We start from the raw sequence: 19,391 nt of genomic DNA, 5'->3' as shown, positions 1-19,391 counted from the left end.
GAACTCACTCTCAAGGCAAAGGTTGTAAGAACTCATATCAAGCCATTTTGCTCTCAAAGGCTCATCAAGAGAAATTGAAAGGGGGTTTCTCACCCTAGCCTCTATTATTTCAAAATTCAAATCTACTTGTCACATTTCATGCGCTATCATTGATTCTATCCAACTTTGAGGGCTTGTTGAAAGACTTAGTCCTTCTTGCTTGTGCAAGGGAGGAATGCGAGTTCCCCTCTTGTCTCTTGCAAGTTGTACTCTAGTTGTATATTCTCTTATTGTGACTTATATTCATCTCTTGACCTTACATTTTATGCTTGCGCAGTCCTAATGGAGGCTTGAGGACGTGGTTTGAGGCATCATTTGAAGGGACTTGTAGGTGGAGGATTGAAGGACTAAAGAACTAATCATTTCAGCTTTTTCACCTACCAAAGCTTGTGCTCAAAATCGCATCGTTACTCCCTTCCATTGCGCAAGGATTCCTCTAGAAGTTTGAGAAGTTGAGCCATCAAGTTTGATCTCTTTGAGGAATGCGAGTTGCCTCTTTGAGGCACTCTTGAGTTGTAACTTTGCAATAAAATTGTAGTTTCTCGTTCTTTATACTTTGTATTCTATCTTGAGGAAGGATAGTTTTCTCCCTTGAGCTTGTTGTAAACTCTCCTCAAGCCTCAAAGTCCCTCATTTCTCTATAAGAGGCCTTCCTGTCTAAATAATAAAAATAAATCTTTCAGCTTGAGGGAGCTTGCGAATTTCCCCTTGGCATCCCAATCTTTGTTGATTTATGGTAGCATCGGATGTGCTCTAAGCCTCAAAATTTGTAGGGAGGCTAGGACACATGTAATCCAGAATACCCAGAAATCGTTTTGGGAAATTCCACCTGAAGACAGTTTTATTAAAATAATTAATTATTTTTAATGGATGCCTAGGTCTAAAATTAGGGAATTAAAATAATTAAAGGGTATTAATAAAATTGGGTTTACATCTTCTAAAAGAAGACAGAGATCGAGTCAATATGATCTGAGCCATTGATTAGAATTTAATCCGAGTCGTTGATTGATCAACGAGAGGATTATAAGAAGAGGCTTGATGGGCATTTGGAAGACACATCAAATGAGAGATCAGAGATCAATTTTCTCAAAAGAGCAGGCAGCAGTTGCCAGAGAGCTCATTGAGGAGATTTCTTACAATGAGGGGCAGGGATAGTTTTCCGGTTCGAGAGTTTCCTGATCCGAGGATACATTGCAGAGAAGGCAGAGAGAGATCCAGAAGAGGCAGCGCAGTGCCACACAAAGCTTCAAAGGGAGTCTAAGATTTAGTTGGGAAGTCGAGTTGCAGAGCCAGAAGTCGGGGTGTGAGATCAGAGGGCCAGAGGAACGAAGTTCCAAATAGTAGAACATTCGTGAAAGAGGTGACGCAGACCCCAAAGAGGCTGACGTAGACCTACATAGGCTAACCCAGAGACTGCGTAGAGCCAACGTGGAGCCAGCCATCCAGGGCCTCGATCAGTGTCAGTTCGCCAGTGATAGTGTTAGGTATTTCTCACTAATTTCTCTGCCAGTCAGATTCTTTGTATCGGATAGCTAGTAAGGCATCCAAAGATTGTATTCAAAAACTACTGCATAAAAATACAAACCCTCAGTTGTTGCACCAGTTTTCCCGCATTCGGTTTTTTCGAGGACATTTGTCCAAAAACAACGATGTCACTTGTGTGTGTGTTATTTCTTCTTGCTTAGTTCTTGTTTTTGCATATAATTTAATTAGTGAAGGCTAAAGTCATATTTACTTCAATATTTACAGTGTAACACAGTATATAACTTGCATGAATTAACAAGTAGGAGAAGTAATATCAATTTGCTGCAATAAGGATTTGGGTCTCCAAATTTTCACATGGTATCAAAGGACAAGTGAAGCAAGAGAGCAGACAGCAAGAACCTAGCGTTGAAGAGAAGGAGGGAGATCGAAGTGTTATGTAGGTAGCAGATCGAATCCCCTAGGGATTTCTCAGTTCAGGCCACGAGGGCAAGATTCTTGAGGAAAATCTTTGTCTGAGTGAGTTGACATAGAGGTAAGATTACTAGTTCGTGATTTGTCAGTGGCAGAGGGAGCAGCGCATCAGCAGATTCAGCGCAAAGCAGTCCTCAAGTGCGACGCAGTTTTCTGAAGCGTTTGCAGGGTCAGAAAAGCGATAGAAGAAGGAAGAGGACACCTTTTGAGGGAATTTCTTCCTTAGTGAATTCACAACCAAGGAATTTTATTTCTCAGTTGTTGAGCAGCAGTAGCGAGGAGCATACCTACTAACTCCAGCAAAGAGTGCGTAGGCCAGCCTAGCAACTACGCGGAGGAGAGAGGGAACAATTTGACTTTTGTTGAAAGACATGGCAACTAATGGGTTGAGAGATCGAGATAGATTGGACAGAGCATCCAACTATGTGATCTGGAAGGCTAGGATCTCCTGCCTTCTATATGACCATGATCTCAAAACCTATGTCGATAGTGTGGTAGTTGAACCTGGCAATGCAGATCTGCTCAAGAAGTACAAGGATGAGATGGCGAAGTCCAAGCAATTGATCCTCGACGGAGTGAGGGATCACATTGTGTGAAAAATCTTAAACCGAAATCCCTACTGCAGCAACTGATGATTTTTCTCCTGTTTGTTAGATTCCCTTAAACAAATTACTTACAGTTTCGTATGGAAAATATTGAAATACATACATTGCAGCCTTCACTTAATTTAATATAATACGAAAACAAGAAACTGAGCAAGAAAGAAAATAAAACACAATGACACCGTTATTTTTGGACAAATGTCCCTGAAAAACCCAATGTGGGAAAACTGTTGCAGCAGATCTGAGGGTTTTTAGCATTAAGAAGAATTTATTCCTGAATACAAACTCTAGATGCCTTGCTGGAAATCCAGTACACAGAATATCACTCGGCAAAAGAAATTAGTGGGATTACCTCACAGGTTCACTCTACACTGTAATTCTCAGCTGATCCGGCAGCTGAACCAACGAGTCCCCAACTACCTTTGCGCTGCCCCTACGCAGTCATTGCGTGGGCCTACATCACTGCCTTTGAGGCACTACGTCACCTCTCTATTGGATCTATTTTCTGTCAGGAGCTTCAACTTCAACCCTCTCGACTCAAAACGTCCAATCCCCAATAAAAGTTTGGACTTCTGCTTGGAAGGCAATGTGCTGCTCTACGTAAGCCCTTCCTGGCTTTGTGTCACTCTCACTGGGCACTGTGTTGCCTCCTCTGCGTCTTTCTCTACATCTTTGTTGCATATTCTTGGCTACGGAGAAGATTCTCCAGCCAAAACTATCTATGCCCCTCTCTGCGTGATCACCACGAAATCACTATGATGCTCTCTCACTCACCAATTCGATTTGGCTGATCAACTCTCGGTATGTTTTCCAAATGACCATCAATCCTCCTTAAATAATCTTCTCGTTGACATTCAACAACCTAGATTAGAAGCTAATCAATAGCTAAGATCATTTTTGCCTGATCCTCGTTTTCTTCTAGAAGTTACACCCACAATTAGATTAATACCCATTAATTATTCTAATTTCCTAAGTTTAGACTTTGGGACCCATTAAAAATAATTAATTTTTTTAATAAAACTGTCTTCGGGTGGAATTTCCCAAAATGCTTTCTGGGTTCTTTGGAATACATGTGCCCAAGCTTCCCTACAAAATTTGAGACTTAGAGCACATCCGATGCTACCAGAAATCAACACTCCCCCTTAGCAAGGAATGTGCTCTAGTAATGCTTCCCACTGAAACATCACCCTGACTTCATAACACCGTTCTATCCGCTGTTGATGTCTGACATGTTGTCCACCAACTACTGCATTGCTGCTTCAACTGCATTGCTGATACAATTGCACTGTTGTTGACCCTGCCATTGTCAACACTACATCCGTACTACAACTCCCTCTCAAGTGCTACATCGGTGTTGTTGCTAGCATTGCCACTGCTAACACTTCATCTGCACTGCAATTGAAAAACATCCCAAAATCCGAACAAGTGTTCAGCATAGATTCATCTCGATGCTGAAGATCTGACTGTTGTTATTCCCATGCTATCCCTCTGAAGCTAGTGTGTTGTTGCTGCTACTGCATTGTGCCTCCCTACACTGGTGTAACTCTACACTACGCTACTCAGACTTGGTGTTCTAGCCACTGCATCTATTGATCCAACACTCCTTTGCACCAACTAACACTGGTCCATCCTGCTACTTCTGATCTGGGCTCTCGTAGCAAGGAATTGATCCAAGAGGTGGACTCCTCAAGGATCCTACCCATCTATAGCTCTTTCGAACAGCAACTCTAAATCAACCAACCTCCCTCTTGGAGGTATCTCGACTGTCATGGAAAACTCCTCCTCAATCTTCGCAGGTGCAACCTTCGGATTGTGCTTCTCATCTTTGTCCTTCTTCTTGAGAGGACACTGTGTTGCGTAGTGACCCATTTCACCACACTTGAAGCATTTGATCTTCGAGACATCCTTCTTCCGCCTCCGCTACTCCTACTACGCCTTGGATGCAAGGGTTGCATTCTCCTCCTCCTCGGGCTTTGACCCACCACTACTGCTTCCGTCAAGCTTACACTTGACTAGATCTCTCCTTAGCTCTTCCTGCTTGAGAGTTGCCAACATACTAACCCAGCCTGGCAAAGCTGCCCTTCCCAAGATGCTCTGGACAAAGACTTGCCACTCTTTTGAGACCACGTTTAGGGCCAGTCTCACCATCTCCAAACCTTGAGGTGTAGACCCCACAACTGCTAACTCGTCCTGGGTTTGTTGAAGCTTCATGAGGAACGGATCAATGCGGTCCCCCTTTTGCATCCTTGCAGATCTCAATTTCTGCTCTAAGTACATCTTTGGTTGCTCAAAAGATCCTTGATACAGCATTGCCAAGGCATCCCACATGTCCTTAGCATTCCCTCTGCTAGCGATGTGACATACTACGTGATCCTTTACTCCATCAAGGACCATCCTCTTGGCCTTCACCATTTCTTCCTTGTACTTCTTCAACGGATCTGGATCTGCGAGCTCAACCACCACGCTATCGACATAGGGCATTAACAAAATGCTCATCTAGAAGGCATGACATCCTTGCCTTCTAGAACACATAGTTGGATGCCCCATCCAACCTGTCCTGATCTCTCAACCCACTTGCTACCATCTCTGCCACGAAAATGTTGAACTGCTCCTCCCTATCTCCCTATCTCTTATTGTTGTTGCTCAGGCAATAAGAAAATAGACTTCTTGGTGGGAAGTCTACTGAGGAAAAATTCCCTCACTGTGCTTCTCCTCTCTTTTCTAATGTCTTTCAACCCAGCAATCTGCTTGCTGAAAACTACGTCCCACCAGCTCTTTCCTCACACTGAGGCTCTACGCTGCTCCCTCTAGCTTGGCAAGATTTCGATCTGGAAGTCTTTCCTCTCTGTCGACTCACTTAGAGAGAGACTTTGCTCGAAAATTTAGTCCTACTGGACCTGACTGCGCAATCCCTCGGAGATTCGAACTGCTGCCTCCTGCAACTAGTCAACCTCCTTCTCTGCTCAGCCCTAGATTCTTTAGCACTTCTCTTCTTCTCTCACCTGCACTGCTCTGATACCATGTGAAAATTCCTAAACCGGAATTCCTACTGTAGCAACTGATGATATTTCTCCCATTTCTTAGATTCCCTTACACAAATTACTTGCATTTCCCTATGACAGATATTGAAATACATACACTGCAGCCTTCACTTAATTTAATATAATATGGAAACAAGAAACTGAGAAAGAAAGAAAATACAACACAATGACACTGTTATTTTTGGACAAATGTCCCCGGAAAAACCCAATGTGGGAAAACCGTTGCGGCAAATCTGAGGGTTTTTAGTATTAAGCAGAATTTATTTGTGAATACAAACTCTCAATGCTTTGATGGCGATCCAGTATAGAGAATATCACTCGACAAAATAAATTAGTGGGATTACCTCATAGGCTCAATCTACACTTCAAGTCCCGGTTGATCCTACAGCTGAACCAACGAGTCCCCAGCTACCTCTGCGCTGCCCCTACGCAGTCACTGCGTGGGCCTGCGTCACTTCCTTTGAGGCACTGCATCACCTCTCTGCTGGATCGATTTGCTCTCAGGAGCTTCCACTTCAGCGCTCTCAGCTCAGAACGTCAAACACCCCAGTAAAATTTTGGACTTCTGCTTGGGAGGCACTATGCTACTCTGCGTGAGCCATTCCTGGCTTTACGTCACCCTCACTAGGCACTGCGTTGCCTCCTCTGCGTCTTTCTCTGCCTCTCTATTGCATATTCTTGGCTCCAGAGAAGATTCTCCAGCCAAAACTATCTCTACCCCTCTCTGCGTGATCACCACAAGATCACTGCGTTGCTCTCTGGCTCAACAATTCGATCTGACTGATTAACTCTCGATATGTTTTCTAAATGACCCTCAAGCCTCCTTAAATAATCTTCTCACTGACAATCAACAGCCCAGATTAGAAGCTATGGCTAAGATCATTTATGGTTGATCCTCGTCTTCTTCTAGAAGTTACACCCACAGTTAGGTTAATACCCATTAATTATTCTAATTTCTTAAGTTTAGACTTTGGGACCCATTAAAAATAATTAATTATTTTAATAAAATTGTCTTCGGGTGGAATTTCCCAAAATGCTTTCTGGGTTCTTTGGAATACATGTGCTCAAGCTTCCCTGCAAAATTTGAGACTTAGAGCACATCTGATGCTACCAGAAATCAAGACTCCCTCTTAGCGAGGAATGTACTCTAGTAATGCTTCCCATTGAAGCATCACCCTGGCTTCATAACACCGTCCTATGCGTTGCTGATGTCTGATATGTTGTCCACCAACTAATGCGTTGTTGCTGCAACTGCACTATTGCTCACCCTACCACTATCAACACTACATCTGTACTACAACTCCCTCTCAAGTGCTACATCTGTGTTGCTGCTAGCATTTCCACTGCTAACACTTCATCTGCACTGCAACTGAGAAACATCCCAAAATTTGAACAAGTGTTCAGCATAGATACATCTTGATGCTAAAGATCTGACTGTTGCTAGTCCCACGTTATCCCTCTGAAGCCACGGCACTGCTGCTGCTATTGCACTGTGCCTCCCTGCACTATGCTGCTTAGACTTGGCATTCTAACCACTGCATCTATCGCTCCAACACTCCTCTGCACCAACTAACATTGGTCCATCCTTCTACTTTTGATTTGGGCTCTCGTAACAAGGAATTGATCCGAGAGGTGGGCTCCTCAAGGATCCTGCCCATCTGTAGCTCTTTCGAACTACAACTCTAAATCAACCCACCTCCTTCCTGGAGGTATCTCAGTTGTCATGGCAAACTCCTCCTTGATCTTCGCAGGTGCAACTTTCGGATTGTGCTTCTCATCTTTGTCCTTCTTCCTGAGAGGACACTGTGTTGCGTAGTGACCCATTTCACCACACATGAAGCACTTGATCTTCGAGACGTCCTTCTTCCGCCTTCACTGCTCCTGCTGCCCCTTGGATGCAAGCGCTGCATTCTCCTCCTCCACCTTGGGCTTTGACCCACTGCTACTGCTTCCGTCAAGCTTACACTTGACTAGATCTCTCCTCAGCTCTTCCTGCTTGACATTTGCCCACATACTATCCCAGCCTGGCAATGTTGCCCTCCCTAGGATGCTCTAGACAAAGACTTGCCACTGTTTTGAGACTGAGTTTAGGGTCAGTCTCACCACCTCGGAACCTTGAGGTGTAGACCCCACAGCTGCTAACTCGTCCAGGGAACGCTGAAGCTTCGTGAGGAACGGATCAATGCGCTCCCCCTTCTGCATCTGTGCAGATCTCAATTTCTGCTCTAAGTACATCTTTTGTTGCTATAAAGATCCTTGATATAGCATTGCCAAGGCATCCCACATCTCCTTAGCAGTCCCTCTGCTAGCGATGTGACATACTACGTGATCCTTTACTCCATTAAGGATCATCCTCTTGGCTGTCGCCATTTCTCCCTTGTACTTCTTCAGCGGATCTGGATCTGCGAGCTCAACCACCACAATGTCGACATAGGCATTGAGAAAATGTTCATCTAGAAGGCATGACATCCTTGCCTACCAGATCACATAGTTGGATGCCCCATCCAACTTGTCCTGATCTCTCAACCCATTGGCTGCCATCTCTGCCACGAAAATGTTGAACTACTCATCCCTATCTCTTACTATTGTTGCTTAGGCAATAAGAAAACAGACTTCTTAGCGGGAAGTCTACTGAGTAAAAATTCCCTCACTATGCTTCTCCTCTCTTTTCTGATGTCTTTCAGCCCAGCAATCTGCTTGCTGAAAACTGCGTCCCAAAAGCTCTTTCCTCATGCTAAGACTTTGCGTTGCTCCCTCTGGCTTGGCAAGATTTCGATCTGGAATTATTTCCTCTCTATCGAGTCACTTAGAGAGATACTCTGCTCAAAAATTCAGTCCTACTGGCCTGGACTATGCAATCCCTCTAAGGATTCAAACTGCTGCCTCTTGCAACTATTCGACCTCCTTCTCTGCTCAGCACTGGGTTCTTTGGAACTTCTCTTCTTGTCTCACCTGCACTACTCTGATACCATGTTAAACCGAAATCCCTACTGTAGCAACTAATGATATTTCTCCTATTTGTTAGATTCCCTTAAACAAATTACTTGCAGTTTCTTACGACAAATATCGAAATACATACACTGCAGCCTTCACTTAATTTAATATATTACGGAAACAAGAAACTAAGCAAGAAAGAAAATACAACACAATGACACCGTTAGTTTTGGACAAATGTCCCCGGAAAAACCTGATGTGGGAAAACCAGTGCAGCAGAGCTATGGGTTTTTACTATTAAGCAGAACTTATTTCTGAATACAAACTCTGGATGCCTTCTTGGCAATCCAGTATAGAGAATACCACTTGGCAGAAGAAATTAGTGAGATTACCTCACTCTACACTGCAAGTCCTGGTTGATCCAGCAACTGAACCAATGAGTCATCGGCTACCTCTGCGTTGTCCCTACGCAGTCACTGCGTGGAGCTACGTCACTGCCTTTGAGGCACTGTGTCACCTCTTTGATGGATTGATTTTCTCTTAGGAGCTTCGACTTCAGCCCTCTCGGCTCAGAACGTCAAACCCCCCAGCAAAATTTCAGACTTATGGTTGGAAGGCACTACGCTGCTCTGCATGAGCCCTTCCTGGCTTTGTGTCACCCTCACTAGGCACTGCGCTGCCTCCTCTCCATATTTCTTTGCCTCTTTGCTGCGTATTTTTGGCTACAGAGAAGATTCTCCAGCCAAAACTATCTCTACCCCTCTCTGTGTGATCACCACAAAATCAAAACGCTGCTCCCTGGCTCAGTAATTCGATCTGACTGATCAACTCTCGATGTGTTTTCCAAATGACCCTCAAACCTCCTTAAGTAATCTTCTTGCTGACATTCAATGGCCCAGATTAGAAGCTAATCAATGGCTAAGATCATTTACGCTTGATCCTCATCTTCTTCTAGAAGTCACGCCCACAGTTAGATTAATACACATTAATTATTTTAATTTCCTAAGTTCAGACTTAGGGACCCATTAAAAAAATTAATTATTTTAATAAAAATGTCTCTGGGTGGAATTTCCCAAAATGCTTTTTGGGTTCTTTCGAATACATGTGCCTAAGCCTCCTTGCGAAATTTGAGACTTAGAGCACATCCAATGCTACCAAAAATCAACACGTTGTAAGTCACATTGCTGGCAAACGGATGTCCAAAGAGATGTGGGATGCGTTGGCTACATTGTATCAAGGATCTTCCGAGCAATGGAAGATGTACTTGGAGGAGAAAATGAGATCACCAAGGATGCAGAAGGGGGAATGCATTGATCCGTTCCTATCGAAGCTTCAAGAAGTCCGAGATCAGTTGGCAGTTATAGGATCATCACCTCAACCTATAGAGATCGTGAGGTTGGCCCTGAATTCAGTCTCAAAAGAATGGCAAGTATTTGTCCAGAGTATCCTGGGCAGAGAGAAATTGTCAGATTGGGAAGGGATGTGGGTCGCTCTTCACCAAGAAGAGATCAGGCAAGACAATGCAGCCCTTGCATCAAAGGGGCAGCAAGAGTAGCGAAGGCGGAAGGATGTCTCGAAGATCAAATGTTTCCGGTGTGGTGAATTTGGTCACTACGCTACACAGTGTCCTCTCAAGAAGAAGGAAAAGGATGAGAAACATGATCCGCATGCTGCAACTGCAAAGATTGAGGAGAAGTTTGCCATCATTCCCAGATTCCTCCATGGGAGAGGTGGGGTGATCTTGTACTGTAGTTCGAAAGAACTACATATGGGCAGGGTCCATTCAGAAGTCCACCTCATGGATCAAAACCTAGCTACGAGAGCCCATAATCATCAATAGCAGCATGGACCAGTGTCAGTTGGTGCAGAGGAATGGCAGAGTGAGTTGTAGTGGCTACGAGCGCCAAAGACTGAGCAGCGTAGAGCAGAGTTGACAGCAGTGCAGTTGGCACAGTGCAAAGTCACCAACAACGCAGAGACGTCAGAGGGTCAGCGTAAAGACTAGCAGCAATTTGAACTCCAGCAACAGATGCATCACGCTGAACACCTTTGGTTCAGTATTTTGGATGTTTTTCTATCGCAACAACAACAGAGTTGCAGTGCAGATGCAGTTTGCAACAACATGCAGAGTCAGCAACAAAACAAATGCAACATTTGCGTAGTAGTTGGTGGGCAGTGATATCAGACATTAGCAGTGCAGAGGGAGATGTTATAGAGTCAGGGTGACGATTTAGCAGGTTGCATTACTAGAGCACATTCCTCGCTAAGAGGGACTGTTGATTTCTGGTAGCATCGGATGTGCTCTAAGCCTCAAAATTTGCAAGGAGGCTAGGACACATGTATTCCAGAATACTCAGAAATCATTTTGGGAAATTCCACCTGGAGATAGTTTTATTAAAATAATTAATTATTTTTGATGGATGCCTAAGTCTAAACTTAGGAAATTAAAATAATTAAAGGGTATTAATAAAACTGGGTGTGAATCTTCTAGAAGAAGATAGAGATCAAGTCAATATGATCTGAAACATTGATTAGAATTTAATCTGGGTTGTTGATTGATCAACAAGAGGATTATAAGAAGAGGCTTGATGGGCATTTGGAAGAGACATCGAGTGAGAGATCAGAGATCGATTTTCTCAAGAGAGCAGTGCAGCAGTTGTCGTAGAGGTCATCGAGGAGATTTCTTGCAGTGAGGGGCAAGGATAGTTTTCCGATTGGAGAGTTTCCTAATCCGGGGATACATTGTAGAGAAGGTAGAGAGAGATCCAAAAGAGACAGCGCAGTGCCACGCAGAGCTTCAGAGGGAGTTTGAGATTCAGCTGGGAAGTCGAGTTCCAGAGCCAGAAGCCGGGGTGTGAGACCGAAGGGCCAGAGGAATGAAGTTCCAGACAGAAGAAGATCCGTGAAAGAGGTGATGCAAACCCCAGAGAGGCTGACGGAGAGGCTACGCAGAGCCAATGTGGAGCCAACCATCTAGGGCCTGGATCAATGTCGGTTCGCTAGTGCCAGTGTGAGGTATTTCTCACTAATTTCTTTGCCAGTCAGATTCTCTGTATCGGATAGCCAGTAAGGCATCCAAAGATTGTATTCAGAAACTACTGCATAATAATACAAACCCTCAACTGTTGCACCGGTTTTCCCGCATTGGGTTTTTCCGGGGACATTTGTCCAAAAACAACGGTGTCACTTGTGTGTGTGTTATTTCTTCTTGCTCAGTTCTTGTTTCCGCATATAATTTAATTAGTGAAGGCTACAGTCGTATTTACTTCGATATTTACAATGTAACACAGTAAATAACTTGCATGAATTAACAAGTAGGAGAAGTAATATTAGTTTGCTGCAGTAGGGATTTGGGTCTCCAAATTTTCACAATCTCCTCATTTAATACGAGGTAGCATTGGTGATTGGTTTCTTGCTTTGCACTTTCAAGTTCTCTTTTCACTCTTGCAAGTAGCCTAGATCCATTTCATTTCACTCATTTACTTGCTCAAGTTCCTCACTAATTCGCACTTTTATTGGGCTAATTTAGCACTTGCAATTTGCGCTTTACATTGCTCATCTACTCATTGCAAATCTGATTTATTTACAGCTGATCTAGTCCATTTAAATGCTGATAACAGTGTTATTTCATTTGCTCATTTCATAGCTCTCATTTGTAGTTCTTTCTATTGACATGCAAAGTCACTTTACATGCTAATGTGGTTTCCATTTTGATATAATTTTCTGATTTTGTCATCTAGTTTCAACTAGTATTTTTCATCATAAGTTCATTTCATTTTCATGCAAGTATAGTGTAATCATTTGTGGATTGGTATCTTTATGAAGTTATTTTGAGCCATCTTGAAATACTACTTTTACTTGCAATCAACTTTGATCATTTACATCTCACTTACACTTGCAATTTTGCAATCCTTCTAAAATTTACCTCCAAGACATAAGTCTTGGTTGAATAGACATTTTAGGAAATCTTCTTTGAAGATCCGAAGTCTAAGTTTGGAGAAAAGGTTAAAATGCATGATCATACAGTTAGGGTACGGCTGAGTCCCACGTCAGAATAGTGGCATGCGGGTTGACTTGAGGGACTAGGTGGATCTTTGATAATGAAGCTAAGCTTCTCCACTTGAGGCCCCTTGCAACAACCTCTATTCATACAAGGGTGAAGGATTTGAGGAGTAATGCCTTAGATAGGCCTTTAATAAAATCAACCAAGAACACTTACTTCACACACTCACTTCTACAACTTTGGGTTGCCTTGCATGCAGCTGTGATAATTTCTTTTAAGCTCTTTCTCAAATACATGCAAATTGGATTGTGAGCACTTACATTTATTTCATTTGCAAGTACTTCATTTACATTCTTGTACCTTGTTAGTTCATGCTCATGTACTTATCTCAAATTTCCATTGGATGCTATATCATTTACATCGTATGTGAGCATATTGATTTTGAAATACAAGCCTTATTTTACTTGCAAGTTCAATTTTCATTTAAGTTGCTCAACTTTTCAAAGTTGTATCTAATATCTTGTAATTATGGTCTTGATTTAATTTACTAACATTTGTCTTGTAGCTTCTCATTTCATTGTACTTGTGTATCTTGAAAGTATTTCCATTATTGCAAGTATTGTCATTTACCTTTGAGCATATTTCATATTATTTCTTGCAAGATTATATTTATTGGCACTGGTCTACTTACATCAATTTTCCTTGCAGGATATATTGTTGAATCATTTTGATCTATTTACATGTTGATGTTAATTATATGCTCATGATTTATTTATACTTGCTAGTTTAATTCCTTGCTTCAAGTTACATTTCAAGTCTTTGAATGGTTGATGCTTTAATTGGTTAACTAATCATCTCCTAGAACTTGTTAAGTCTAACAAGCCTTCCTTAGTATCTTCCTCAACCCCCTTGGCTTTAGCTAGGAGAGAGCCTAGACGAAGAGAATTGGGATTAGGTTACAGCCCCAATTCTGAGCTTTGCCACCAAGGTCACACCCAGTGGGGTTGAGTATTTTTCTCACATTAACTTAGGTGTGTAAGCAAGGCGGCAACACCTCCTATTAGTGCCCCTCCTGAAGGAAGGTTCTCAGAAGTAGTCACATTGGACTAGGAGCAAAAGATAACCACCTAGGGGAAGCATGGGAACAAGGGTACAATCAAGAGCAGTCAATCATCCAGCTAGGCCTGTGATTCATATTAATATGCCCCAAAACATTAAATGAAAGAACATGATTATAAAAATGGATAATGTATCTTCCGATAGATGACCCATCTTCCTTCAAGAAGCATGTCAGATGGGAGATAGCATTGATCAGAGCATAGGTGGAGAGCTTTGATTTCAAGCTATTTGTGGGCTATCATAGAGCTGCTGGCTGGCTGGCTGGCTAACCAATGACAAGAAAAAATTTCTCCTATGGGTTACCCACTTTTGTTGGTTAACAGCCTTGAATGGGCTTAGGAAACGATTCTAAAATACCAAGAGGTCAGTGCTTTTAGTACACAATAATATGTGGTTTATTGCCTTTTCCAAAAGGTTTACATATGAAGATTAACAAAGTCCATTCCACCTGACCAATGTCATCCATATTATCATCCACCTCAAAGAGAATAGCATGTTTATCTTGTACTGTAAATCTCAACAATCATTAATCATAAATGAAAAACAAACTTATTTGCTGGAGAATACAAAAAATGAGATTGATATTACTATAGTTTATCTACAATGCAGGTTAAGCATGAAATGCATCTCAATAAAACTATAAAATATTTGATTAGTATGACAAATAATTCATGAACAGAAAGGGAACCATAAAATCTTACAAAAATGAGAAGTGTACAAACTAGCAAACGTTTAAGCAATCAACACAAGCTTTGTTGAATGTGCAATGGCTGAATGCAAGTATTTGCCTAGTTTCCTATTTCCTATGTGAAGCATAGCTCTAAAGCTGTTGAACCCAAAGCTCAATGAGTAAGATTGAACAACTATCTATTTTCTCTGAGTTTCAAAAAAACTGGAAAATATAGATGAAAAGCCAATACTACCTTTGGGTAGTATTCAACTAACCTCTGTAATCTGCTCCAACTCTGTTGTATTTGGTGTGCCTTCATATTGTTCAATAATACGACAAAGCTGTAAACATAACTTTATGATGCTGTCCAGAATTCTTGATACAGACCCAATATCCAAAAAGGATTGAGAAATCAATGCCGATAAATATCTGCATAATGACAGGACAACTGCATTGGAATTCATATTTATCTTATCCTTCTACTGAACAAAAACGAAAAATATCCTACTAAAATTCTCAATAGAGAAGAAAATACGGCATAACATACAAACTATCCAGCACCCATGGAAAATATAAAACGAAACATCAAAAAAAAGAAAAAGGGAGAGGAAAAGGCCATATTAAGATCAACAAAAGACAAATACAACGATCTGTAAACTGCCATGGATATTCCACCTACACAGTTTGTTAGAATAGATCTTACAATATTCTAAAATCTTTTACTATGCAGTTTATTATCTTACATTTCAGATTTAACATTACTAGTGTAGTGCTCATAATTACAGAAATAACAGAAACTAAAATAAAGAAACAAAGAAATGAATGCACCATCCAGAAAATGAGCACAAGGTGTGACCTAGGAAACCTAGTACAAGGGGAAACCCAACTATAAGGTGAGGCCTATTCTCTGCACTTTTTTTCTGAGTTCAGAAATGCAAAGTTCAAAGAAATGGGGACTCACTATGGAATTGCCATGGATATTGTGGCCTAAATGGTTGCTACAGAATCTTCAATTTCCTCTGTTATGCTCCAATATCACACCTCCTACATGCTCTACTCGACTATGGAACAATTTCAACACCAACAGAATGCAAGCCCTTCTGTTCCAAGCAAAGCAGTAATTGACAGCCTAAAAGTTGTTTAGGCACTAGGTTTAGGGCTTTCGACCCTCTAGAATCTTTTTGAAAGTCCGACTTGCCCCATATGTGTGAGTAATGGGGCATGAAGTGGCATCTACTTAGTACAATGGTGGTCAACATGGTAGGGCAACCTTTGGGAAGCATAACTTCTGCATGTGAACTTTTATTGAAGTGATTTTCACACTGTTAGAAAGCTTTTAGTGTGTAGAAGAGCATTGAGGGATTGCAACTATGGTCATAAAGTTTTGACATCAAAAGTGTCGTTTGATGCCTCAAACTAACTCTGAAACATTTTGGACCCCCAATCACCAAATTGGGATCTGCCGCTAAAATGGGTCCTACACACCAATTCCTGCAATTTTTCCACCCAGAAAGTACCAAGATAGATGACAAATTATATAATGATCCATTATGGATCATGCAATAAGGATGATAGATAAAATATTTAATGGTACACTAGAAAAGTACCCATAAGAGAATTTTTCTCCTATTTTGGACAGCCAACCAGCCAGCAGCCCTATATTTGCTCAGTATATAATGATATGCCACATTTCTCCACCATTTGCACTACCCAAACACCTTTCACCATCCAGCATTCCTCTCGAAGGAAGGTCGGTCACCATTCGGAAAGTACTTTAACCATTTTGCAATCATGTGCTTTTTTGGAGTCCAGACATTCTAACATGGATAAATGGGTGATATAGATGATTAACCAATCTTGACTATAAACTTGTTCTCTCACCTTACTTGAGGGGTTGGCTTTTGGCCCTAATCTAGTGGGACCTCCTCTAAGGCCTTACGATTATAAGAAGGGTACTACTTGGAAATTTTGGATTAAAGTAGTGTGTCGATAATCGTTCCATACTTGACACTTTTCACCCATTCCCTTAATTTCACATCCATCCTTTGGGTTTGTTGTCATTGATTCATTGGGATTTGGCACCCTCACATCCTCATCATTGAGTCTAGGCTAGAGAAAATTCCTTAAAACCGGGAATTCCTACTACAGCACTGATGATATTTCTTCTACTTGTTAGATTTACATGAACAAGTTATTTGCAGTTTCCTATGGCAAACATCGAAATACATACACTACAACCTACACCATTTAAATCAGTGTTGATAATATCGGTATCGGGAAAATATCGGCGAGGGTCCAAAAAATATCTTATCGGCAATATCGGCGAAAATATCGGCAAATATCGGCAAGCATAAAAAATGCATAATATATTCATTTTTTTCAGATTTTTAAACATATAAAGCAATAACAACATGAAATAAACACATTGGCACATAAATATGAAGAAAACATTGATATATATGATGTCAAATAGAAATGATATATCAAAGGCGATACCAAATCCTGCTGACCCCTGATAATTGTCCATTCAAGGACTCAAATGTGGAGAACCAATACAAAATAACATCACATATATAAAAGTATCTCATCATCATGAGTTACATGTAGCATAACAAATAAAACTAGCAGCTATCTATCTACTGCCCTCTCCCCCTTTTACGGGAAAACATGATGGGTTGTTTGTCAAGCCTGCCCCTAGTAGTAGAAGGCCCGAACCCTGCCTGTGCACCTAATGTCAAATAATGAGTGCTAGGTATGGAGCTATGCTCTCCTATATCTATAGCAGATGGTGTTGATGCTGATGCTCCCGCAGTGTCCTCCTCCTCCTCCTCCTCCTCCTGCTCCTCCTGCTCCTCCTCTAAGTGCTGCTGCTCCTCTGACTCCGAGTCCGCCTCTTGCTGCCCCTGCTCTAATGGATCATCTGCCACTGGCTCTAACCATGAAGGTGACTCCTCCAATATGGGCTCCTCTGACTCCACCCTCCACGGAGACAATACATCAATATTGTCTAAGGAAATGGCATCTGGATCCATTGGTGATTCTATTTGCCTCACTCGAAGTCGGATGTTGTAATGCACATACACCAAATCGTTGAGGCATGCGAACTCCAACCTGTAAGAGTGTCAAAAAAAGTAATGAGTCTTGACTCTTGACTCTTGACACTTGAAGGTCATAAATTAAAAATTAAAAATTACAATAAGTGTAATTGCTCAACTGAAGGCTTGAGTTCAAAGTTATACCTGTTGCGCTTTTTGGCGTGTATTTTCTCAAATACACTCCAATTGCGCTCACACCCTGAAGAGCTACATGTTTGACTCAAGATTCGTATAGCCAATTTTTGCAAATTTGGTGCCCTTGCACCATAGCTTCGCCACCAAATATCTACAACAAAATAATGAAATAAAAAATTCAAAAACTTAAAAGTTAAAACATAATTAAATTTAAAATTCTAATTTCTAATGAGTGATGACTTGTCACTTACGTGGCATGAAGAGGGTCCTTTCCCTAATGGCATCATCAAAGCCAAATAGGCCAACACAATCCCGATAAGACTGTATCTCGCGATTGATTTTGCTATGAAGCTCAGGATCAGGTACCATCCTCTGAATACAGGAATGGAGCCCTTCCATCACCTCGCCATCAAAATCAAAGTTGCATTTGTATGAAAATGCAGGGTTGAGGAAGAGTGCTGCTACATGAATGGGTCAATGAAGCATCCCTGTCCACTGACTATCGATCACATCCCATAACATCATCTACCTATCAAGGCCAGCAGAACCCTTGTCTGCATAATAGGAACGAATGGCCTCCTTGGCCCTATCCATGCCCTCATACAAATAAGGCATTGCAGGCTTCTCTCCATCCACCAATCTAAGAACCTTTACTATAGGTTCGCTAACTGCACATGCTTCTTCTACTCCACGCCAAAATGTCTCAGAGTACACCATTTTTGCAATGGCTTTCCCATCAGGTCTCCTGTTGTATCTACAATTACGCCAATCATCAGACACAAACATTTGCTTCAACTCGAACTGACATCGAAGCAAAGACTGAAGAGTAATAAAGGTTGTGGCAAAACGTGTGATGGCAGGACGCCGCAACTCCTTGTTTCTAGTGAACCTCCTCATAAGGCTAAGAACAAAAGCATGGTTATAAATAAACTTGGGGATGCTCCTAGCCATATCAACTGCCTCCTTGATGAAGGAGAGTTTCCCCATATCCTCAAGCAACAAATCAAGACAATGCGTTGCACATGGAGTCCAGAACAATGTGGGATGCCTCTCCATAAGCATTCTGCCAGTAGACACATAATTAACTGCATTGTCTGTTATGACTTGCACCACATTCTGCACACCAATCTCCCGAATGAACCCATCTAACAACTCACATATCGTTGCTGCATCTTTGATATGTTCTGATGCATCCAACGATTTAATAAACATGGTACCTTTAGGACAATGTACCAAGAAATTTAGAAGGGTCCTACCCTTCCTGTCTGTCCAACCATCAGACATCACTGTGCATCCAGTGACTTCCCATGTCTTTTTCAACTCCGCCAATCTAGAGTCGATGTCTTGTTTTTTTGCTTGAAGAATTGGCCCCCGCAACTCCTCATATGTGACACTTTTGTACCCTGGGCCCACAACAGCAATAGCATCACACATTGGCTGCCAAAATGGATTGGTTTTTGTGATGTTGAGAGGTAAGTCGCTCCAAAAAATACACCTCCCCATGACTCTATCTGCTTCTTGCTTCTCCTTTTTTTTAACAAGCGATTTTATGCCAGGTTGTGCTCCAGCTCCTGTTCGTGGAACAAAAAATGATGACCTCACACTCACACTAGCAGTAGCATGTGATGGTGTGCCAGTTGTGGAGCCCCTCCCACTAGGGCCACTAGGCCCACTACCCTCAACACCAAAATCAAGAGAAGATATCCCGAAAGATCTACCTGCATGTTCAGCTTTGTTTCTTTCCGCCTCTTCCTTCTTTTTGTCCTTTTCTTCAATTGCCTCAAGAGCTTTTTGTAT

General features: G+C 41.8%; 1 protein-coding gene across 1 annotated transcript in view; it reads right to left on the bottom strand.

Annotated features, from left to right (window-relative positions):
* LOC149151455 (gamma-tubulin complex component 4-like) overlaps positions 1 to 19,391 on the bottom strand; it is a 447,891-nt gene that overhangs the window by 53,621 nt on the left and 374,879 nt on the right. Inside the window, exon 14 of the mRNA XM_089443163.1 lies at positions 14,640 to 14,793. Within this exon, the coding sequence (XP_089299289.1) occupies positions 14,640 to 14,793 (154 nt within the window). The remainder of the gene's footprint in view (positions 1 to 14,639; positions 14,794 to 19,391) is intronic.

The sequence above is a fragment of the Pinus tabuliformis genome, chromosome 9 (assembly GCF_031772625.1).
Source record: "Pinus tabuliformis cultivar Carrire ecotype Pingquan chromosome 9, CPIR1, whole genome shotgun sequence".
NCBI classification, from domain to species: Eukaryota; Viridiplantae; Streptophyta; class Pinopsida; order Pinales; family Pinaceae; genus Pinus; species Pinus tabuliformis.
Note: the sequence above shows the minus strand (reverse complement) of the source record. Positions and strands in the feature narration are given on the sequence as shown.